Source organism: Aulostomus chinensis, chromosome 21, assembly GCF_037954235.1.
Source record: "Aulostomus chinensis isolate RoL2024-O1b breed Wild chromosome 21, RoL_Achi_v1.0, whole genome shotgun sequence".
Classification (NCBI taxonomy): Eukaryota; Metazoa; Chordata; class Actinopteri; order Syngnathiformes; family Aulostomidae; genus Aulostomus; species Aulostomus chinensis.
In genome coordinates this window covers 17,129,094-17,154,665 of record NC_141340.1, presented here as the reverse complement: position 1 = coordinate 17,154,665, position 25,572 = coordinate 17,129,094, and the positions used below count along the sequence as shown (strand labels likewise).

At 42.4% G+C, this 25,572-nt stretch overlaps 1 protein-coding gene across 3 annotated transcripts in view; it reads right to left on the bottom strand.

Moving 5' to 3' along the window:
* nrp1a (neuropilin 1a) overlaps window positions 1-25,572 on the bottom strand; it is a 66,338-nt gene that overhangs the window by 24,203 nt on the left and 16,563 nt on the right. For all 3 annotated transcript variants that reach the window (XM_086190840.1, XM_086190841.1, XM_086190842.1), the window contains 4 exons: window positions 19,859-20,040; window positions 9,753-9,980; window positions 5,868-6,023; window positions 2,416-2,582 (listed from right to left, as the gene is read on the bottom strand). In XM_086190840.1, coding sequence (XP_086046966.1) covers window positions 2,416-2,582; window positions 5,868-6,023; window positions 9,753-9,980; window positions 19,859-20,040 — 733 coding nt within the window. The remainder of the gene's footprint in view (window positions 1-2,415; window positions 2,583-5,867; window positions 6,024-9,752; window positions 9,981-19,858; window positions 20,041-25,572) is intronic.

Genomic DNA, 25,572 nt, shown 5'->3' with positions numbered 1-25,572 from the left:
CAGTGGTAATCTCTAGAATGGAAGTAAAGAGAGACAAAGCCAATGAAAAGGTCATTGTCCTGATCCTTTTGGTACGAGAAGGAAAACAGACAATGGTGGACGGTGTTGGCGAAGCATGTGATTTGAGTGTCTGCACCCAGGATTGCAAAAGAGAAAAAGAAGATAAATTCTAAAAACGGCCAGAGTGGTGTGTTGTCTTTGAGGAAGTATGCAAAAGGAGGCTGTTTGTTTGGTCAGGCAGCGGAACTTAACCTGTTATCTTTGTTAAGTGGACCACGTTTATTGGTGTTGTTTGCTTTACAGTTCTGCACAATGAAATTAAGCCACCATCAACCCCCCCCCCCCCCCCAAACACACACACACACACTTTTTCCATGCTGAAAACTCCCCTGTTACCCAGTGACCAAATCCTCTGTCAATGGTTGACATATGCTTGAGATTACTATCACATGCTGGAGATAAAAACAGATCATATGTAAACATCATCTATCAGAAATGCATGATTGGAGCAACCGGACTCACCGTCAACTCCTCGTCGTGGCTGATAACTAAATAAAATACGCAGTGGTTCAAAGTCACAAAAAAAAGAAGAAAATTTGAAAAAGAAAAAAAAAATATCAAGGCTTGTTTTTAGGGTTATCACTTCTTTCTTTACTCCCCCCTGGAGCCACAACCCCCCCTAAAAGGACAGCTGTCCATTTCTGTGTACACCAAAGGGCTGATTATTGACCTGGCTAACCCGGCACTCGATGCTGAACAACACCGCACCATCTAATTAGCAAAAGAAGAGCAGGCAGACTCTAGCATCATGCCCTCAACCTCTCCGTGCATCAGAATGAGGCGGCATTAAAATGGATGAAAAAAAAAAAAAAAAAAGAAGTCTGGGTTATGTTCGGCATAAAGAAGGAGAAGCGCAGTGAAGGAAAATGTCCAAGAATCAAAAGGCCGAATATCATAAATAATAAAAGGGTCCGTCTCAAACTACGCTGAATGATAATGAAAATAAATAATGAATTGTTTACTATGCATCTGAAAGCTCTCTGAGTCGTGCGCGTCACAGGGGAGCCAGAGCTTGTTGCAGCGCCACAGACAGGTTTAATGAAAGACAAATGAAGAAATCCACTCGTTTTAATACCACTTGTGATAATTGGGCTTCAGCTCAGAGTGCTCGCCACAAGTGCATCATATTCCGTAGGAAACATAAATTATGTGGTAACCACAGATGTGGCTCTTTCACTGGCTTTGAAATTAGAAATTAGAAGAGGCCAATTCAGTCTTTTGATCCGATTAGTGCTGGGAAATCAGCCTGCCCATTACAACACGTCCCCCTGAATATTCAGATTTTACAGCCAAACCCAATTTTCAATATGATCAATACTGTATAGCATGGATAGTCTTGAGAGGCAGCAAATCATTATGTATACTTGTACTGACAAAGGGGCAAATTATGCTGTTTTCCCTTGTATGCATATCTAATTATGACTGATAGAAGGGGCTTTTCAGAGAGAAAAAAGGCTTGAATCCGGCAACTGTTTTCCAGCTGAAGGAAGTGGTAAGACATGCAAGTTGTTTTCCTGATCCACTCAGATGAGTGCTGGTTTCATTGGCGGGACACTGTGGACACTGCCAGATGCACCTAGTCACCCACAAAAAAAGCCAAAAAACAAAAAGGTACTCACTTGCATGGGAGAGCCCACATAAGACCTCACACACAGGCTCCCACGCTGATTAAATTAGTTTGAAGGAGGAATGGGGGCCCTCAGGATAATATTTTCATTGCAATAATAAAGGAAATCATGCTTATGGACCTCCCCAAATAAATATTTGGCTTGGTGTCAGCACTACTATTCACCCCTTGAGGAATACGCAGGGGCCAGCAATGAAGCAAAGACTGTAGAAAACCAGGAGAAAAAGAAAAACAGTCTTGGCATTTACAAGACCTTGAGGCTTTCAGTTCATAAATCAAACATGCTCCAAATTCATCTTGGGAGTGCTTGGCTGTTGCCACTAAGGGGGGTTTCTGCTTTTAGAAGACTTGGGATACGTGACTTATTCTGATCTGGGGCATGACGACCTAAATCGGTATAAAGTTCCCCCCCGTGCATTATGATCACTTTGTGCAGATAAGCCAACAGACAAAACAATATGCAAGCCTATTTGTGTATGATGGTGTGTATTGCTAGGGCAATGTACCTGTAAAAGCTCTCACCATAGATATGTGTGTGTGTGTGTGTGTGTGTGTGTGTGTGTGTGTGTGTGTGTGGTATGAATTGTCTGAATTCTTAGGGAAAAAAAAATCACAACAGATACATTTTTTTTTTTTTGTGGTTCTTCTCAACATTTGAGATGTAACAGTCTATATTGACAAGATTTATCTGTGCTTTTTGCACCTTATCAACCTCAAATTTGTGATACCTGTATCCACTCCTTGTTTGAATCCTCTGCCGGCGTCCAAGCGTTTTCATAGTAGTTGAGTCTGGATCGCTCAGGGGACCAGCTGGGGTTGTACTGAGATGAGGCCATGATTTGGTCTGACGTTATCTCTCCCGATTCCATACCCAAGGGGTCACTGCAGTCAAAGTCTGGGGAAAAGAGAAGTGGGGAAAAATAGGAGACAGGAGATAGGAGAACATGATGAAAAGGGAGATACTAAAAGATATTAAGCTGAATTCTAAACACAGAACCAAAATGCACTCGGAATGTGTCCCTGTGAATTGGAGATCATCCCTGGGGAGGAGAATGCCACTGGACAGTCACTCAGGGCTTCTAGCTGGAAAAGAACTGCACATCAGTGACACATCAGTACATCCTTTCTATTTCTCTGTCTCTCTTGGTTTTAATGGAAGCAGGAAGGAATTGCTCTGCATTAAGAAGTAAAACATTTTCCATGAAGAATTTATCGTGGGCTAAATTTACAGCTGTTTCAGGCGTTAAAGGACTTTACATCTCCTCCCAGCGGGAGGGCAGTTCGTCTTTTTTGCACAGAGATTCTTTACCCTAACTTGGTCTCTCGGGGGAGTTTTACGTGCATTGGGAATCAGTATTTGGTAGCTGTAGATCACACTTAATGGATCTGCTACCAAGTGTAGGAGATGGGTTCCATTGTTAGTTTTAAGACCTCCCAGGTTCTGTGTTTAGTAATTCCACTGGGTCAGACTGGGGTCAGTTCCTACAACCCCAGCAGGTCAGACATGCCGGCAACACTGTGGACAGAGTAACAGTAATGGTTTGAATGAACAATATGGCCTTTGAGAGAAGGGACATCAATGGTCCTGACACATAGGTATATAAGAGCAGACGCTCATAGTCATTTGGACAATTTCTTTTATTTGTTTTAATTTATAGTGAAAATGGTTCATAGAGCACCAGTACAGTGTTTTAAACTCTCTAAACCTTCAAATCACAACCACACTCTTAAGTGCAAGGCTAGAACACAAAGATAAAGTTCTAAGATTTAGGAGAAGCGTAGAACAGACGTGTAGCTCCCTAAAATCTATCACAGATAGTATTTCTATCTGCCACACTGCGAACACACCTGAGCCACTGGGTCATCGTGCGTTTGTGCGTAACAGTGCCAATACACAGTATGAATCGGAACATCGAGAGCCTCTTTCTTTTTATCGTCCGCTCTCCTTGAGATGTCTGTTCCTTTCTTTTATTACTTGTCCCTTCTTTTTGAAAGTAATCATCTAGATTACTTGAATATGATCCAAAAGACCAAAGAGGGGCTTTTCGTGGCCGAGGACACAACCTGATCATATGGGTTTGTAACCAAAGTGCAGTTTATTGTTGGAAAACAGTGAAGGCGGACAGAGGGGCGGTCTAAGCGAATGAAAGGGAACGATATGAGATCAAACAACAAGGCGTCCCTTAACCATCTGATCGACTCCCATTGACAGCTTTTACTTATATAGGGTACTCTTCCTATTGCCATGCCGAAGCAAGAATATTCATAGTAAAGTGATTAATAATAAATGTAATGACTGTGGGTGAGATAAGTGGCTGTGCCACTTAATGATGTTTACAACAATCTGAGAAGTGTGATTGAAGTGGCAGTAACAGGAGACACTGAGACATAATGACTCAGACAGTAACCTTTCACTTCCTGGTTGTGTGTATATTTACAGCAGTGTCTGTCTTCCCTTTGGGGACGACAAAATCCTTTCAAAGATGAGTAAATTTGTTGATTGTCATCCATCTCTAATGCCATTCAAAGGCTGACTCTGTGTGTGTGTGTGTGTGTGTGTGTGTGTGTGTGTGTGTGTGTGTGTGTGTGTGTGTGTGTGTGTGTGTGTGTGTGTGTGGTGGTCTTGCCTCCAGATAGATTTATGACTCCCACCAGCACCTGTCTTTTTCAACAGAATGTTTAGGCAGAGCATTTTGCTAAATGGCTAAATGGGGTTGGATGGGTTGGGCCTGGTGATGATGACGCTGCATGTTCAAGATGCGTGTATCTGGGGTGACTGCTGTTGGGGGAGCTGCCTTCTGGACTTTGCCTGGTTCGTGAGTATAAACATAAGGCTTGGAAAACCCAATCAACAACTGAATCAAAAATAGAGTTTTTACTTGACACTTAAAATCTGATAATCAAAGGGAACTCAGCCAACATTTGCATTATTCTTATATTAATACTTCTCATGTTATTGGTTTAATGGCCAAAAACTGGTGGGTCTAAGTTTGGATTGAGGCCTGGACTACACGTATGTGGATATTTTTTTAATCGGATATTTTCTTCCTCGTAGTGGTCAGCACTGTGGCCTCACAGCAAGAAGGTTCCGGGTTCAATCCCCAGCTCCAGCACAGGATCTTTCTGTGTGAGTCTGCTTGTTCTCCCTGTTCCTGTGTGGGTTCTCTCTGGTACTCCAGCTTCCTCCCACAGTCCAAAGACATCAAGAGAGGACGAGGCTGATTGATACTCTAAATTGACTATAGGTGTGACTGTGAGAGTGAATGGTTGTCTGTCTCTATGTGTTGGCCCTGTGATGCACTGGTGACCTGTCCAAGGTGAACCCCACCTCTCGCTAGAAGGCTGCTGGGATAGGCTCCACCCCCCATGACCCTTAACAGGATAAGAGGTAGAAAATGGATGGATGGATGGATTTTTCTCCACACCACAGAAATACCTCTGTCCACACCAACAGCCCAAACTGAATACAATTGCCTTTAAACCCTGCAATGCCAGGCCAGGCCAGATGGTGGCGATAAGCAAAATGTCATTAACTGTAGAAGAACGAAATGAGCATGCGCAGTCAATTGTAATCAACGACGGCAGTGACTCAAAGCACAAAAACCTGCTTGGGACTATTGAGTAATATTGTGTGCAGCAGACACTTTTGCGTGCCGGTGAAGAGCAGTTGATGACGTTAAGTTGGCATGTAGAGCTGAAATGAGACAGAGAGGTCCAAAGTCTACATAAATGACCCTATACATGTCCGCCATTGTTGACAAGTGGCATTTTGCTTCAAAGCGCACGTGCGAACAGCTTGACGCTTGACGTCATTGGATCAACACCAGCTTCATTTAACGTAAGCACACGGATGAACTCAATCAGATATATATATTTTTTATCTCTCTACTTTTTTATCCGTTTAAAAATAATCTCCATTTAAGAGGGTGAAAACACCGCGTTCGCATGGTTGAGAGGCCCAATCGGACAGAAAAAAAGAAAAAATATTGTGTCCGTGTAGTCCAGGCCAAAGTCTCCTGCCACCCAAACTCCTTTTCCTGACTAGGCGGTGTTGATTATGATTATCTTTATGTCTCCTTCAGTTAACCAAATCCTTTTTTGCTTATGTATCTTGGATGCCCCTGGTTCTGCCTCCCTGGCACCAACCCGTCTGATTTTCAATGTGTTTATATCAACTCACCCTCTGGAACGGTCCTTTCAATGACAGTGAAGTTGGCAGAAAAGCCTTCCTTAGCGATGGCACTGTCGGTGTTGATTGTCAGTGCCAAGATCCCAGTGTAGGAGATGATCCTGCCTGGTGTGTTTTGTCCACAGTACCTCCCGATGTACGGACCAACTGGTGGGAAGAGCGACAAGAGAAAAGGGAAGGGTTAAGTTTGGGTCAACTCAATATATGTTTGCCACAAGCATACACGGATTTAACAAGCGTTGAAGGTCTGGCACCGGATGCATTTTTATCTTTCAAAAAGTACGAGTTGATTTATTTTATTTGGTATGAGCTTAATCATTTGTACTGGTTGGACCAATTTAACTATATTTAAAGTAAAGCATACTTTATGCGAAAATAGACGTTTCGGGTAAATAACTGGATTACTTTTAATGTGTTGTTTTCAAACATGATACTAGAAGAGAACTCAAAACTGTAAAAGTCATGATTGTTATTGTAAGTTTAATCGGTTGGTGAAATCCGCTGGTCGTTTATTAAGTTTATACCTCCATTCCATTTTTAATTTGATGAAAATACACTACACATTCATATTGCATGTAAGCTTATTGAAATACAGTCAAAGGGTCAAATTAAATATAAAACACATATATACTATTGGTAAATATATGTATCCTTGCTTGCCCTTGTTAATATCTATATAAGGCAAGAACATACTTTTCTTGAGTCCGTCTCAATAAAAAAATGAACCAAGTAAAAATATATACTTTTTTTTTTGCTTTTAAGTATAAACCAAGTAACACTTATTGTAATTACGTGGAGTACATGACTGATACTTCTATAAAAAAGTAAACTTGCAGCACATTTAGTGTAGTTGAAGTGGGTTTACTGAAAGCACAGTGGAGTAAACAAGACTTTCAACATTCCCTGACCACTTGCCCTTTGAATGCAAAGAAGAGAAAGGCAGAAAACAAACCTCTGGTGTGAAGAGGTCATGTTTACTATTTGTGGATTGTAAATACCTCAGCCTTCCTGTCTCGCCGTACCCAAACCTGGTTTTAATGTTGTCTAGAGTTGAGACTGACACAGTGACGGCTGAGTAAGTTTTGCGAGGGGGAACTATGGAGTAAAGGTAGAGACACGAGGGGAACGGTGACAAACTGAGGAGTAAGGGCGCACGTGGAAGTAGGTAGACTGACTGAGGAGAATGAAGAAATGGGAGCTGGGGCGTTAGAGAGAGACGGAGAGGCAGAAAAACATGGGGAAAGAGTAATGGAGAGACAAAGGTTGGAGCAGGAAAGTAAGAGAGCACAATAACCTTGCCCTCTGCATCTCATGTGTGCTATGATCCATGCACATTTGTGAGTGTGCTAATGTTGGTGTGCAGCGACCTGCAGCTTATCTGTGTTTACAAATGCAGTGAGCAGTGGCAAGTGACAGTCCTGCCTCCCTGCCACCCCTTGTTAACCAAACACACCTCTTCCAGACTTAATTCCTAAATATATAGGCAAAGACCAGGCCACAGGCACTTTTGGGGAAAGGGTGTGATGGCACAGAATAATTCTTATAATCCAGGTTCTCTAGTATGTGTGCTCCAGATCTCTGTATTGCTTTTTCTGAAGTGAGCAAAAAAAGTCCATCTCACAGATTATCTGCATGACTTCCCAGCCTTATGAAATTTTAAAGAAACTTGTCATGAACACTATATTCTTCCCTTTTCTCCATTCCTCATGGAAGAAGGAACATGGAACCGAAGTTCTTCTAACGTTTTGCTTTAAGGAATCATCTCGTTTGGATAATCTAGCTGGATTGTCATTCGTTGACAGAAGAGCAATGCTTTTCCAGTGCTTGAATGGGGAGGACTTTAATGTAAATTGAGACAAGAGGAGGGAAAAAAATAATCGAGACTTGGTATGTACAATATTTCTGCATACACACAGGACATCAGTCTGGCCCTCAATATGTGCCAAGTCACATTTGGCCATATGTGGTCCAGACCCCCCCCAGATGTAGTTTCAGTTATCAAGTCTCAATTCATCCTTAATTCTTCCCTGTACTGAGGTACTGAGAGCTGTCCACTTGTGATTGAATGACACAGGTCTTAATAAGACTCTTGCTGAAGAATATTTGCTGTAAATCTGACCGTTTTTGGCAGGTATTTGTCCCCAGAGGAAATTTTGGAAAAAAAAATCAAAGTAACACTATCATTTTTATTACCACAACCTACAAGCTTAACAGACACATATATGGCACATATATAACCCTGTGTTAAAACATAGGACCTTTAAGAGGTCAGCGACTGCTCACACTCGCCGCAAGCATGGCTCCAGCCTGCATTATTGATGGACCAGACATTCCGGGTAATGCCTGGCAAAATCAACGCGGTGTTTTTCTCCTATTGCTAAATTTGATGTTTGACTATCCACACATTTAAAGGGTGTAATACCATGTCATCATGAAGGAGCGTTGTCAAGTTTCACGCCCAGGCAAGAAATACGTACGTTGTGCTTCCTTTCGTGTTGGTTTCAGCTCAGTGAACTGAGAAATCAAGGTGTTTTTATCTGGAAGTACCACAGGAATGTCAAAGGACATCTGAGGTGATTAAAAAAAGAAGAATCAAATTGCGATCATCGTGTGACATACTGTTGAAGCCTTTTAAGGTGCTCCATAACGAATTCTGGATAATTAAACACGTCTCCCTTCATCTTGGCATGTCACACCTTCCAGATCTGCAGCAATGTAGGCTCAGAGAGACTTGAACTTCATGGAAACTCGGTTGAAAATGCAGCAGGATTTACATTTCAACCCAGTCACTTGCAGCGTCATTCCTTAGAATACCGGTGCGCAACAGATTGAAGTTGATTCAATTCTTTTTCAAATTCAAATCTTTCATCTTGTCTTTCAAATTCTTTCTTCTTGTCTTCTTTCAAATTCTTTCTTCTTGTCTTCAAATTCTTGTCTTTCAAATTCAAATCTTTCATCTTGTCTTTCCCTGGAATGTTGGAATTGCAAGAAAAAAGAAACAAGCTTCAAGAGGCAGTTTTATTCACCGAGTTCAAAGTAATATCTTGGGCTGTACCGGCTACATACTGTTTTGCGCACTATTTTAATACAGTACTTTATTAAATAAAGGTTTGAAAACCTTTGCTGACCCTTGTACCCAAAAGATGTGGCTTCTTGTCAAGAATATGCTGGCTTGGTTCAAAGTCACTGAACTCTTTCTCATTCAAGAGGGAAACACGAGCGGAAATCTAAGGAAATTCATTAGTGAATCCTTCCCTGTGAGGCTGAACTACGTTTTTATGTATCTGGACTTAGAGAAGCAACAGTTAAGATACTATATCTAGATTAGACTTTGACTCCAAGCCCATGGTGATGAAGTAGAGGATAGAAGGCTCTCCTTGGTAGATATTAAGCACTGAGCGATGACTAAGCATCATGACAAAAGACTGCTGTATCCTTGCCAAGTCTGGCTCAAGCAGTTAGCCCACTGACCTGGATAATGCCATCGCGTTGTGTTAAGCTGCTCATTTTCTGAGGTACAGTACTGAGAGGTGATGGTGAACTCACCACAGCCAAGCCTTCTTTATGCATTTTTCACTGTACAACAGAATAGCAGATACATAAAGGCCAAAATACACCAGGTCAGTCTGTGATGGATGACGATGAGTCAGTAATCACTAGAATCAAATGAAGTATTTACACGGACCGTGTTTGTCACCCTTCATATCTGTGTTTTGTTTGAAACGACAGAATCTAGTCCTTTTTGTTTTGAAATTGATAATGCACACAACAAACAATGTTCATATGATAGCGTTATTAAAAGGACACAGGAAAAAAAAGACCATGAAAGCTCAAAAATATTTCACTTGACTTTCACAAATTGCAATGTTTGCTCACCTCCAGGGAAGCCATCCCAGATCTCCAGACGGTCGTAACGGCAGAACACGCCAGTAGGGGGGGTTGGGTCAGGCTCCAGCTCAAAGCTTTCAAACTCCAAAATGATCTCTGACATCTTTGGGGCAAAGATCATGAAAGTGCAGTCTAAGTTGTTGGGATATTTTTCTGGGAAGCCAGGAGACTTTATGACACCATTGTTGGAGGTGAAGTTCCTGGAGCATTCAGGGCCTGGAGGAAAGAAGTAGAAAGCATGTGTGAAGATGCAAATACTACAAGTAAATAAGTTGTAGGATAGATTCTTTTGAACCATTATCTTTTTGATACGGCTTCTTTCTGGTGGCCTCGTATAAACGGCTCTGCCTCCCAGGTGTGTTACTACCCCAAAACAGGAGGCCACCTTGAGAGTAAAATAAGTCCCCTTGCTTTAGTTCCGTGCCTTTTTAAAACCCTTGATGGTCACAAATGTCACAATCCTTTATAATATACATCTGTTATTTCTGGAAGAGTAAATATAGTGAAATGCCTCAATCACCAGAAATGAGGAATAAAAGATTAAAAAAAAACATGATTTACACTATTAATAACAACCTCAGGTGAACATACTGTACTTGCTCATGAGGATACAACTGTAAAACATGAGTAACGTCGAAGTAAAATGATAACAACATTCACACATTAACACAACTACTCGCTCTGAAACACAAAATACCAGTGTCAAAATATTCATGCATATCTTGACCAAAATAAAATAAATCTTAACGCTTCTCCGACAGTCTAGCGATGGCTGGAAATCGCGCTGATCGAAACAAGAACAGCAGGGAGCTATCGCTACATAGAGGCTTCATCTAACAGCCATTGTAGTGTAAATGAAAGCAGAAAACGACTTTTCCAGCTGTCACTCAAGTATTGTGCTGGACCTCTAATTCAAGATCATCAGGCCCACTTCAGCCTGTTCACTGGTGGAGAGAGTGGAGGGAAGAAGAACAATGTTGGTTTTCTTTAAACCCTTCGTTGAAAGGTGCAAATAGTACCATTGTGGCTCGAAAGAGAGTTGACATTTAGCGCAGCAGCTGAAGTGTGGCTTTCGAGAACAGTGGGCGCCATTAATTTCACAGCTTCCACTCATATTTACCCTCGGAAAATCGAGACATTTTGTTAAGAACGCGCTTCCTTCCTACGTGGCACAATGCAGTATTTTCTACACAGGACCAACTATAGATGCAAGAATGGTGTTGGCCATGGTCCCTGAGTGCTCAATTCAGCTGCAGAATCCAAAATGTAGTTAAGGTCAGCATGATGAATTCCCTGATGACATTGGCTCAGAACTCATCACTACATCCGTTTCATCTACCTCCCCATGACCTTTACCTCAGCTCAGCAGTTGACCAGAACAAATTTGGTCTTTGGAATTGGTTAATAAAAAAAATAAAAAGGGCAGCACGGTGGTGCAGTGGTCAGCACTGTCGCCTCACAGCAAGAAGGTTCCAGGTTCGAATCCCGGCTCCAGCACAGGATCTTTCTGTGTGCCACTGCCACCATTAACAGGATAAGCAGTAGAAAATTCATGGATGGATGGAAAAAAGTATAAAAATCCATAAAGTAGACAGATACTGATTAAAGTCATGGTGGCTCAATGGTGGTTCAAGTGGCTTTCTATTTCTATGTTCTTTCTCAATGATCATGACTGAAGCCAAGCCAAGTCAGCATGTCCATGCCTGAATTTATATCCTCCAAGAAAAGGGCTGCTTGTGGGCAACAAAATAGAGACAAGAGAAGACACAGTGGTCCCAACGGCAAGACAATCATCCAATAGATCCATTTTACGGAGTGTCTCCACATGGGATGACTAAAGCCTTCCCGTGTGGACATACTCCCCTGGATGCTTTCTCTCCTTGCAATACCCTGGATACTTCCTGTTGATGTATGTGAGAGGCAGTCATGGCCTCCTATGACAACATCTATATGTAGAGCATAGTTGTACGCATTTGTGCTGACAGGGAGCATCAGAGGGTAAATACCCTGTTCTCAGCCAAATACAAACTCCTGCCCAATCTACTTCTACTGGTGGATTTACAAGTAGGGACATGTCTCACTCTGTTTCATTTATTTGGCTATACCCTGGACCCATAGGAAAAAAAAATCAAAAAAAAAAATCAAACAACTGAAATTTATGACAAGAATAAAGAAGATTAAACTGACAACTTCTCAACAGGCATTCAAACCTTTATTGCCAGCAGCCATGGATGGATTTTATTTTAATCTCCCTTCTAGTATGGTTGGGATTGAGTGATTTTGAGTTTGACAAGGCAAGTTGTAGTTGGCAAAAAATTGAATTAAAATCTTACTTAAATCTTTGCAACTGTTAGGGATTTATTATGAATATTTATAAATATGTTTCCAGCATTCCAACATTGGTCCTCCTGATGATTTGCCCTCTCTCTGTAATAAGCAAGAGCTGTAAGTGCTGACAGCAGAATAGAGACCAGGGGTTAATCACTATAACAACCTTGCACGCGGGTACGTGTTAAACATGACAGCCTCTTGCTGTTTTCACTTATAAATCTCTTTTTCAAAAATCTATTTTTTTCCCAAAAATCTATTTTTTCCCTCTTACTCATTTGCCTCTCTTTCGCTCCTTGGTAGGGTTATTAGGGTCTGGAGGTGTTGGTGTGAGATGTTTAAGTAAATCACCACTGTCTACATGCAGTGATGACCTCTGGAGGACCTTTAGCCAAGTACCCACCCCCCATTCTATCCAAGCCATGAGAATGAACTCCAGGGGAAAAAAAAAGAAAAAAAAGGGGGGGACATCAGTCACTGAAACACTTGTAAAAAAAAAACTAAACAGTTTGACATTTACCAAGACACATCCCTTAAAGCAACATACACAGCATGTTGCAGCATTAGTGAGTGTCAGTAGCATAACCTCTCAATTCAAAGAGGGATGTCACAGTGCTAATGGGATAGAGGGGCAGAGGTGGTTGCATTCTCTGGCTACCCTCAGATAGCTTTGTGTGTGTGTGATGACACAAATGTGTCTCTGGGTCAGATGTGACCTTTATGCCACTACAGTCTGCTGTCTTTATGCCCCCACAGTCTGTTTTGTAAAACCAAAATGTGCCCCTCTTAGGACCCATCCAGGCATATAGCACATGTGCACACCTTGAACATTTTTTCAGCTTGAAGGTTCTACACAGTATCTTAGCTTATTTATAGTACTGCACTCTTCTGGAGTGAGGTTTCAGGTGTTTTTTCCTGGAATCTGCTAGAGCCACTCTCCCAGTTCGAGGATCATTGCCACAAGTGCTCCTACTACCATACGGACCACATCAGCCTTGACCTTCCACATCTGTTCTACCTGTTATTTTAACTCCTGGTATTTCTCAACCTTCTCTTGTTCTTTCTTCCTGATGTTGGCATTGGTTGGTATCACATCAATCACCACTGCCCTCTTCTGCTGTGTCTGGTTGGTTCACCAGTAGCAGGTTGTCAATCTGGAAGCTGAGGTCCTACAGCACCTTAGCCCCAACCACTTTTGGCAGTATGTCCCATTGGGATTTGGGTACTTGTAGTCCATACTAGGTACAGATGTTTCTGTACACTATCCCTGCAACTTGGTTCTGCCTCTCCATGAACGCTTTTATGGCTCGCATCTTAAACCGGCTACTATGTGTTGGACTGTCTCAGGAGCATCCTTACACAGCCTGCACCTTGGATCTGATCTGGTGTGGGAGACCTGGGTCTCTATGGCCCTTGAGCTTAGGGCCTGCTCTTGTCCTGCCATGATGAGAGACTCTGTGCCGTCTTTCAGTCCAGCAGGTTCCAGCCATTGGTAGGTCTTGTTGATATCAGCCACTTCATCAAGCTGGTAGTTGTTCATGCCATTTATGGGCTTGTCATGTCTGCTCCTCACCCTCCTTTTTTTGGTCTTGATGTCTGTGGCTTCTATCTCCTCCTTTGGCCAACTTAATGATCCCAGCGGGGTATCTGATGACTGGCAATTGATGACTTGGACCTTGTTCTTACCGTTCAGCTCACTTCTCAGTACTTGTCCTACTCTCTAGAGGTATTTTGCAGTGGTTGACTTCCTAGCCTGTGGGATCCCAAGGTACTTGTAGCTGTTCAGGATGTCACCTAAATTTCCTTCTGGTAGGTCAACACCTTCAGTTCTGATCATCTTGCCTCTCCTTGATACACATTTGTCCAATCCAAATGACATCCTCATGTCATTGCTGTAGATCCTGGTTGTGTGTATCAGTGAGTCAATTTCTTGCTCATTCCTGGCATACAGCTTGATGTCATCCATGTAAAGCAGGTGGCTGATTGTTACACCACTGTGGAATCGGTATACAGTTGACTGAAGGGGTTTAGGCTTATGCAGAAGAGTGATGATGACAGTACATCTCCTTGGTTTATGCCACACTTGATGTTAACTTGGGCTATTAGTTTTGAGTTGGCCTTGATGTTGTACAGTTCCAGACATTCTAGTATCCATGTGTATGGCATGGAGTTGTTGGCTTTCTTGTTATCAATCCGGGTGGTGCTCATGTTGGTCTGTTACAGTTTCAGGCAACTGCTCTCTCAACCAGCAGCTGGTGCTTGGCCCCTTGGGTGTTAGTGCCAATTCCTTTCTGAGCTCTGTTCATATATTGCGCCACGATTGCAGGTTGCGAAGTATCCGCAGGTCCACCATTCTCCGCTCGTATCCCCTCTCTCTGGGATTGCTCATATAGTAGCATTCCAACAATTCCATATTTTCCACCTTTGTCAGTGCAAATTAACATTTCCGTTCAGTTCCAACTGATGGCTTATAAAAAGGTATGCCATTGCCAAGGTGTTACACAAGAAACATCTCATGATGGGTAAAAGCAAAGAGCTCTCTCAAGACCTTTGCAACCTTATTGTTGCAAAACACACTGATGGAATTTGTTACAGAACAATTTCTAAACTTCTTAATGTTCCAGTGAGCACTGTTGGAGCCATAATCCGGAAGTGGAAACAACACCATTTCACCATAAACTGGCCACGACCAGGTGCTCCTTGAGAGGAGTTAAAATAACAATCAGAGGAGTTGTCCAGCAGCCAAGGACCAATTGTGGAGAACTTCAGAAAGACCTAGAATTAGCAGGACATCTAAGGTTTGATTTGTTTTCATGTGTGGATTGCATGGGTTGTTCCTGACATCTGGTGAAAATTTCATGTCAATAGCACCTTATAGATGCAAACTGCATTTTAGTGCACCTGTGCTCTCTGCAATGTCAATAAATTTCAGGCTGCATACTGAACAACAGTATGTAACTGTGTCAGTGTGTTCAGGGTGTTCCATTAAAAGAGAGCATCACTCTCTGTGAAATAGCCCTGATTAAATTAGATTAGATTAGATTAGATAGAATTTTATTAATCCTTTGGGCAGAGCCCTCAGGAAATTCAGATTCCAGTAGCGGCACAGACACAGAGTATACATATGATAAAACACCCTGGGAAATACAAAAAGTAATACAAAAGTAGTGCAATAGCAGAACTATCAAAAAAACATAACTATCAACAAAAACTCTTAATACGGTTGTGAACAAAACAAAACAAAAACATTGCACATTGAAAAGTACTGCAGGAACCTGTCTGAGGGAAGAGAAGGAGGGGGCTGCAGTAAGGGGGGGGGGGGCTAGTCAAACCAGTTGAAGAAGGCATTGAGATTGTTTGCCTACACTGTCCCCCCTGCCGTTTTGCCCTTTGTCCTGTGGCCCGTGATGGTGTTAACACCCTTCCAGACCTCCGTCATGTTGTTTTCCCTCAACTTCTACTCCACTTTCTTCCTGTAGGCATCCTTTGCCACCTACAGGCATTGTTTCACCTCCCGCTGTGCAGACTGCATTGCCTGCCTGGCTCTGCTCCTGAAAGCTGCCTTCTTCCTGTTGAGGACAGCCTTGACCTCCTGTATTACCCAGGATTTATTATTCAGGTAACAGTGAACAGTCCTAGCAGGGAATACCGCGTCCTGGCAGAAGTTCAGGTATTCTGTCAGACAATGTGTTTATCCCTCGATGTCCTCACCATATGAATCTAGCAGCATGTCCCAGTCCGTGGTTTCAAAGCAGTCTTTCAGGGCATCCTCCACCTCAGGTAACCACTTCCTGATGAGGCATGTCGTGGCAGACTGTCTTTGGATCAGGGGGTGTACTGTGTCTGTAGGTGAACCAGGCAGTGGTCTGATTTCCCAAGAAGGGGGGGGGGGGGGGTAACCTTGGATGCATTCCTGACATTGGTTACATGGTAAAATTCCCCTGAAATAACCATAAGCGCCTCTGGATGTCGTGTCTGCAGCTTTGCTGTAACTGTGTGTATCTTCCCACACGCAACAGCTGCATTGGCGCTCGGGGGGATGTAAACACAGAGAGCAATCACGTGACTGAACTCTCTGGACAGATAATATGGCTGCAGGCTAACAGCTAACAGTTCAAGATCCTGGCAGAACGGAATCTCCTTTACAGAGATGTGACCGTTGTTGATGTACATGATGAGTCCCCCACCTCTGCTTTTTCCGCACCACTTCGCACCTCTGTCAGCTCCTACTGTGATAAAACCTGGCAGCGACACGTTAGCATCTGGTACGAGGTGGTTTAGCCATGACTCGGTGAAGACACAAAGGCTGCACTCACCGTAGATCTGCAGTGCAGACAACTCATTGTTCTTGTTCAAATTCCCAATGATTACAGGTGGAATCGACAGTTTAAAACGCCTCCAGTTTTCTGCTAGCCTTGCCTTTTGCCTAGTGCCGACTTTGCAGTCCGGTATCTCCTCATCAGCTCTGCTGGAATGTTATACCATGGTCCAGCTTGTGCTTTTGTCTTCAGAGCCAGATGTTGTTCTTTTAAATAGACAAGACGTCTAGCTTCTTGTTGTGCTTTAATATTTGAAGTATTCATGGGATATATAAGAAGTAATACACAAGGTCTCCGTGGAAGACGACATAAGTATAAAACGTGAAGAAAAAGTACAAACATTAGCTCGGTGCTGTGAGATGATTAAATAAAGGTTAAAAAAAATAAAAATGAATGCTGATCTACTCTAATCTATACTGTTTTTAGAGGTGACGCTTAGGGTAATAGCAGCATTATTACAGTGGCGTGAAAACTGATTCCTAAAATTACCAAATCCCCCTCCAATAAACTGGGATCCTCTTGAGAGAAGATGAGCTTGAGGAGACTATGCGAACAGAATGAAGGGGAACAGGGAGTAGACTCCTCACCCACATCAGTGTTTCCTCAGCCAGCCTTGATGCTCCTACATAAGCTGTCAAGCCGAGAACACATGCTGTGCATGTAGCCATATGTGCTTACACTTCAGAATCGTCTCTGTCTTTTGTCACCCCCCCCCCCCCCACCCCCTCTTAACCGTCTCCTGTGTGTTGCCAGACTGAAGCCAGTGAAGTAAGGCAGCCCCTTTACTGGCCATAAAATGCTAAATGAGGTGGTTTGATGAAACTGAGGGGTAGAGAAGATAAGTGACAAACTTGGAAGCCACACACAGCCGCAAAACACACTGTTCTGGCCCAGTTAGACACCTCTTAGTCTGATTAATTATAGGGCTAGGTTTACCAACATTAGCACATTTGAGGTGTGGGTGAAAGCAGATTTACAACTCAACTTGGTCGACCATGTAAACATTCTTCTATAGCTGAAGGTTTTGTCTACACAATTGTCTTTATTATCAACTATGTGACCTTGACTCATGTTTAGCACATGATTAAAAACAGGAACAATCCCATAGGTTGACTTCCCGCCATCACAGGCCTATAGTCATAATGGTAAACAGCCTGCATTCTTTGCGTTTTCCATCATTAGCATGCACAAATGCATGCCTGCTGTTCCTCCATCCGTTATCAGAGCATCTGTGTATCATCATTTACGTTACATGTGTTTGCCAGCACAATGTTTTTCCAGCTAATACCCAGCTTGTTGATAAGCTGTGCTAATCAGCTGGCTTTGTAACTCTTTCTGTTTGGTTCTCTATCTCGCTCTAACAAACAGCACTGTTAATTGATCTCAAAGCCCTGCTCCACGGCAGCAGCCAGCCTGGCAGAAGTCAAAACACAGAGTAAATTCAAAGCGTAAAAGGGGTGTCAATCCACTGAGGAGGCAACAGTACCCTCACGGTGCTCCTCTTTGCATGGGGGTGGCACTGGGTGCAAAACGAATGAAGTGTGCCTGGAGTTTAATCTGCAGCAGGGCAAAAGTCCCCTATTCTGCATTCCTTGCCCCCTCAGAAAGCACTTGCGTAGCTCCAACTCTCCAATTCTGTGTCAAGTCCTTCTATCCACATTTTGTCTTACTAGATTCCTATTTTGTTTAAATCAAAGTCCTTTAATTTTGTGTTTAGAAATGTTCCCCCCATCTGGACCACTGGACCCATACCATGCCTCAATTTATAATCTGTAATAATAGATGAGACTGGAGAAAAACCAGGCCAATTAAGGGATGTTTGTAGTGGAGGTGATTCAAAATGAAATGGGGAATCAGGCAATGTGTGCAAAGGAGTTTGCATGTGTTGGGGTGGAGTGTCACTTTGATCTCCTAAAAGGACCCACACTCCACCAGCTGTGCCGTGATGATGGTGACACACCCAAGCACCGACGCACAAACACAAGTATGGAGGCATACTAGCCCAGATTAAAAGGAAGGAGGGACCTCGCAGTGCCATTCATCATGTCTGCAAGGTCACAAAAGGCTGTCCTACGGAGGGCAGTTAAGGTTAATTAATGAAAGTGGAGTCTATAGTACCTGTCTGCCCACAACCCACTATACAGATATGCATTGTCCCCTTCGTCTTTCTTCCAGTCCAAACAAAGGAAGGCAGCTGAGCAACAGGACATTATTTGTCACTGAGGATATTTTTGGTTTATCATCCCCAGTGCCATTTTTTTAGTTGAGCATTACTGAGGAAGCCTCAAACTGATTAGATGCTACCAGTGAGCTTAGGGGGAGGAGAGGAACACATATTGTGAAACTTGCCACAAATTCAATTCACCTCCTGTAGAACAGTTAGTCATTCTTTACAATAGTTGGCTCATTACCATGGAGTTTCGTCTGAAATGCAACGTTTGCTGAATCAACAGCAGTAAATTATGCCTTTATGTATTGTACAATAATTCATATAAGATAAAAAAGTGCTACAAATATGGACCATGTGGGATTATGAATCTTTGTTTCTGAACGCAGCATATTGCTTAATTTGATGCTCTGGTGCCCTAACTAAATCCCAAACAAACCATGAAATTAAACGGAGAGGCTCTTTTTCATGCATCATTATCAGTATTATACATCAAGATTTAATACAGTATCTTTCTGTGTCATGTGATAGATGAAGCAAAAGGCGAGTTCAATAAGGAATGAAAGGTGATGGATAGTGAGAAAGACCTCTGCAGAGGAGGCAGAAAGGCCATCTTGTTGGAAACAAGAGCTCTTTCAGCTCTCCAGACACTGTATTACACAGTTCATGAGCGTGACACTGAAACCTGATTGCTCCTGATTACCTGATTAGCACCTCGCATCGCAGCCTTTGCCATGAGTATATCTGTGAGTGCATGAGGCAACTCTTCTATCAAACATGAACGACTTGGATCTATACTCTTGATACATGGCTCTGTCATGGCTCTTACAGGGACTTTCAAGTTTCTGTGCTGGACTATCTGTGTCTCCATGCCTGTTAAATACTATTTCCTGTATTACTGGGAAAGTTCTGCCCTCTTGTGTGTTGTCAGGTTTACTTGCAATCTTTGTTTTATTTGCCCGCTCTTTTTGATGGTCTGACCTGGTCTAACATGTCTCAGGAGTATGTATGTATGTATATATATATATATATATATATATATATATATATATATATATATATATATATATATATATATATATATATATAAATAAATATAGAGTATATCTATTTAAAGGTGTAATAAGGGTGAACTTTTAAAATACAAAGTAACTCAATTCTTTTCTCAAATATTGACTTCTACTTTCGTAAAAAATTTCAGTTTTCTAGTCCACACTAGTTGTCAGTGCTCTCTATGGTGGCAGGTTTTAGGTGACAATATTGCAACAGCTTTCACCCACCTGTCTTGAAGATCTCATATCTGATGGAGAAACCTGCCCCGTGGGTCTCATAGTCGGACACAAACTTGATGAAGAGCTGGTTTCCAGAGGAAACGACCGGCGATGGGGCGATCTTGCCACAGTATTTCCCGACCAGCTGACCGCTCTCATCGACACCGTCCCTGACCTCCACGTAGTCATACCTGAAGAGAGACAAAGACAGGCTGTGTCAGTTGTGTTGCGCTTTATTAAATACGCTCTCGCTCACGATATAACAGTTATTTTGTCTGAACAAGACAAATATGCAGTGGGTAAAACAAGTACTGCACACGTCACCATTTTTCTCAGTAAATATATTTCTGATGACTGGCGACCTGTCCAGGGTGAACCTTGCCTCCCGCCCAAAAGCCGCTGTGATAGGCCCCATCCCCCCACGACCCTTAACGGGATAAGCGGAAGAAAATGGATGGATGGATGGATGGATGAATATATTTCTAATGGTGCTACTGACATGAATTTTTCACCAGATGCCAGTAACAACCAATGCAACCCACACATGCAAAGAAATCCAACCTTAGATGTCCATAAAATAAGTTATGTGTTAAAAAAATGAAATGACACAGGGAAAAAGTATTGAAGACATGGAGAAATGGAGGTGCAAAAAAAGCATGGAAGGCCAAGACACCAGCTGAAATCTATCAGGAAGGCCAAGAGCCAAGGAGCACTTGTGGACAGCTTCATAAAAAGACCTGGAATTGGCAGATACAATCGTGTCAAAGAAAACAAAAATTAACGCACTCAATGGCCTTGTCAGCCACGTCAGAGATCAGCAGAGGAGATCTATAAGACTTTGACCTCCCAAAAGACGCACTGTGTGATTATTGAGGAGTCAGTTTGTAACCAGCTCAGTCTCAATAAGGGCCGCAGGGTCTTAGAGCTGCTGGACATGCAGCAGTTTATGACGCTGGCACCGAAAGGCAAAAAAACCTTTTTTTGGGGTGAAGCGTCACTTTAAGACGTGTCAAAATAAAACACTGGCAGGAAAAATGAGGACGTTTTAAAGTTAATTTATTTTGGCTTTTAGGGTTGGTAGTTGTATGGATAGAGCAAATGTCAAAGCTCCTCACCACTCACATACATGTGCTTACCAGAACATGAAAACTGAATTAGAGACACATAGCTGCTGTAGGGAGACACTACCTACGTGAGTCAGCCGCCCAGAGTTCAGAAGCAAGTGAGAAAAAAGCTGTGAAATAGGAGTGGGAAAACACATACTAGTACATGTATACGTTTAACTGAGCACGTCAAACCTTCTTCACTATGTGCTGCAGGAGCGAAGTGAAACCTGCTTTCCATCGGTTCAGTCTTTCATCTCCGTTAGAGACATCAAAATCTTGCAGGTTTCCATCATCCGGGAGGACATTACGAGCCCCTCAGCCCTCAACACGGTCAGAATTATCCGGATACCAACACAGACAAACTCACACTTAAATCAAATGCAGAAATCGCTACATGTGTACGCTAATGTACAACAGGTGTGAGGGTGTATTCAGTCTCACACACGCTTTCTCTTTTTCCTCCTCGGCGTATATGTACCTTCTGGGCACAGGGGCCCATTTTCAAACTTCTGCTTGACTACCAAATTACCGTCAAGCATCAGGCCTCTTAGCAATTGGGAATTTATTGCAAGTTCTTTCATACCAAAGAGGATTTACACTTTGAACGATGGCTGAGGGTGGACTAAATCCCTGAGGTGGGGCTGGGCTTGTATCCACATGAATTCTTTGCCGCCTATTTCTACAAAACTGTCTAGAATAATTAAAAATAACAGTAACTGTGAAACAGAGAGTGAGTTACTCGGGGTGGGTTTGTGGAGGTGTGTGCACATGGGGGTAGAGTTCGGCGCAGGAGTGGCAGTCCTTAAAAAAAAAAGGGTTCCATGAGGAGATGAAATGACTTCACTCACTTGTCTGACCAGATCCGATGTGACATGGAGCTGGCAACATGAATCAAGCGTCTCTCCTTGTTCTCTATTGTACACTTTCAGTCCCCTCAGTTCGCTTTGGAAATCTCTCCAAGCAGCGACTGCCTCATCACGGGGCTTTAAAAAAAAAAAAAAAAAAAAATCCTCCAGCTGATTTCTTTAGATGCTGTTAAATATTACTGGCCTCTTTAATTTAGTTCCCACCAGTTGCAACAACAGCTGCACAAATACCACATTGTGTCAGTTTGTTTATCAGCGGCAACCCAGTTTAAAAAAAAAAATAGTAGTTTCACATGGTTGTTACAATTTTATACCCATCCTGTTTAGGGTTTAATGGGGAGGAAGTCACTCATTTAAGTTGAAGTGCTCATGTCATTGTCATGCAAAGTATAACTGATGCAGTATAGTGAGGACTGCAGGCTATTCAGGTTGTTTTTTTTTTGTTTTTTTTTTAAGTAACCTTACTTTGAAGGGCTTTTGTCACACTGACAAGGATGAGCAAAGAAGGATTTTAATTCCTCCAACAACCATCCACCAAAGTTGGTAAGGAAAATCATGGAGGGTAACAAGGCAGCAGACACCAGAAACGCTTCCATTGCTTGACTGACATGAATAATTTCTTATAATTACAACTCATACCAGCATTAATTGCAAAATAATGCACTGAAATGTAAAAATTTTGACTTCATGACACTCAGGGATACACATATTGCCTGAAAACACACAGAAAACCAAGGAATGTCAGTATGCTCATCTCCAATCAGGCTGTCTGAAATCCTTCAAGCTACACCTGACTGTTTGACTGGAGAGCAAGCAGATCTGGCCTCAAAATTCCTACAAGAAAAGATCGCAACCTCCAAAAAGGTAGCAAGGAGCTGACCTAAAGAGCACAGGTAAGATGGATACATCTTTCCCACAGCACAAACACCTGCGTACTCCAACGTTTTCAGACCTGAAGGTGTACCTGCAAATAAAAACAACAGACACTGCTTCAATTGCAAGGAGATGAGGGGTTGCGCTTTTGTTCTTTCTTTCTTTCTTTTTTCTGGCTGCCTGAATCTGTGTCTACTGCAGGGTCACCCAACCAGGGACTGAATGCTGCTTTAATCTGTTTCACTGCAGAAAAAACCCCCCCCTTGTGTTAGCATTAGCCAGTGGGAATGGCTTCAAATGAGTTATGAGTAATTATTATGTGATTATTTTAACACCCTGATGGCAACTGTTCATTTATAAAGTTTTGTTTGACCTTCAACTTTTGGTCATCAAAATCTAATTCCATCTTTCTTACATCCAAGTGGATATTTTCAAGTAAATTTAAGGAAATGTGATTTAAAATTGAAGGCATTTCTGAACTCATCTTCTTCTCCAGAGCCTTCAGGCTCCCAGCATCCCAGATCCGGGTGCTGCTGGAGGAGGCTGTAGACCTGAAGAGGCTCAAGCTGCCACCCGTAGCTCCACCAGCTCACGTCCCCGTCTGTCCATCACTCTCTTCTCTTTCTCTTTATCTCTGTCCCTCTCTTTCCTTCTGCATATCTGTCTTCCTCCATTATCTGTCTTTGTCTCTGCCCCGCTCTCCTGCTCTCTTTCCCCCCAACCGGTCAAAGCAGAAGGCCGTCCCCACTGATCCTGGATCTGCTCCACGTTCCTGCCTGTTAAAGGAAGGTTTTCATCACCACTGTAGCAGGATGTGCTGCTGATGGAGAATTGTTGGGTGTAGATTCACTGAGGGAGTGAGGTACTGGACCTGCTCTACTAGTAAAGAGTCAGGAGAGAACTTTGGTTGTGATTTGGCGCTGAACAAATAAAACTGACTTGACTTGACTATGAAGAAAAAAAGCAAAAATATCCAGACGAAGAAATGGTGAGTTTCTTTTCCAACTTTATTCTATGTGTGAAATCAGTGTGTTTGGTCAAAGCCCTCTCCTCTCCTTAGTTTACTACAGAGAGACTCAATCTTTCTGTAGCCCTGTTCATCATCAGGTTTATGATTCACTCTCATTAGTTATCTGGCTCCCCACCCCCCACAACCGCCAAAAGCTGAGAATTACCAGACACCTAAAAAAATTGATGCTGCAATGCAAGAACAAGCTGTGAGAAACTTGAAGGGGCACGAGTGTTGTTGTGGGTTTGTTTCTGTATTATCATGTGGACAGTGACTGCATCTTGCTTTCCTTTTTCACAACCCAAACTAACCCCCCCCCCCCAAAAAAAACGAAACAAGCAACGCTCTTATTCTATTTTATTGCAACTCTTCCAGAAAATATGTGCATTTTTACCGTGGTGCATCATCAATATGGACGGTCTTCACGAGGTTGGCATGGTAGGAAAGAAGGAGCAGACAGAGAACAGGACTTCCTGTCCATATTATCGCTGTTAGCGTCTAAATATATGGTATACAGTTTAAGCCGGAACCTGCTTAACCGAAACAGGCAGCCATGCAGGCCATTTTAATTTTTTTTTGTCTGGAAGACATTAAGGGGAAAACATTTGGTGGTGTTGTTTGATGCCATTCAAAGTATTTCCTGTCGCAAGCTGTTTACGCTGAGTCAGCACGACGTGACTTTCAAAGTCATCCGATCAGTATTGTGTTAACACGACACAACTGGCTGTCTTGAGTAGGGAATACTTTGATCATTATAAATCATTAGAATTTACACACTGCATGACTGAATGGTGACACGGTGCTGTAGTTTGAAAGATGATTTATATATATATATATATATATATATATATATATATATATATATATATATTTCTGCTCAATATGGTTCTGCAATGGCAATTTGAAGCGACTGAATAATGCTATGACAGACTGTGTAAGCCCTGTACAGTTGGCTAGATTTCTTAATCAGACCATTACAGCAAGCTCAAGCATGCTGAGGAGAGCCACAGAACAAGACTTTTCTATGCTATTCCTCCCTTTGAGCTTTGTGGAGCAATTGCCTGGCGCTTTTCCCTGGCATTTGTCTTACTGTGGCTGTCAGTCTAACTTGCTATTACACAAAAACATGTCACCTGCAACGTGTCAAAACGTCTTTGGGTAGCACGAGTGGAAAAACCCAAGCGACTGACTTAAAAGTTCTGTGAGGCCCACTGAGACTAAAAAGGAAAAGGGCCTTGTTGTATCTTGTCAGAAAAATAACAAGAACATAAATGAGGCTGCTATAAAATAATTGGCCTGGACAGACAAAGAAAGATCCAGGTAGAAAGCGGTTCTACAGCTCAATGTTCTCAGCTCAAACACTAAGCTGAAGCTGAATATCTTTTGTTAAAAGAAAGCCTGAAGACAGACCCTGGAGACAGCAAAGAAATTTCATTCACATAAAATGTAAGCAAACGTGCAAAAAATGCGGCAACGAACATGGAGGGATAAACCAGCAACCCATCAGAGCCGATTCAGAAGTGATTACTTGTTCGCCGCTGCAATGCCACAACCATGGAAAGATAAAAGAGACATCTGAAAAGATGGATATTCCCTCCCAGCTGTACCTATTCAGCTTTGGGTGTCACCCCCACGTGGTTACACTTAGCTTTGACATTTTTATATCTCATGTCTATTTTTGATTTAATGACAGGCTTGGCCACGATTGTAAAGCATATTCACTTCCCTACACAGCAATTATCATAAGCACTGATGGATTTAGTGGGCCTCCATCCATTAGATTTCCTAATTATACTGTCAAGAGATGTGTTGTTGCTAACAATCAAATTAATGAATTTTGCAATTTACACTCAATCATAACAGCCCTCC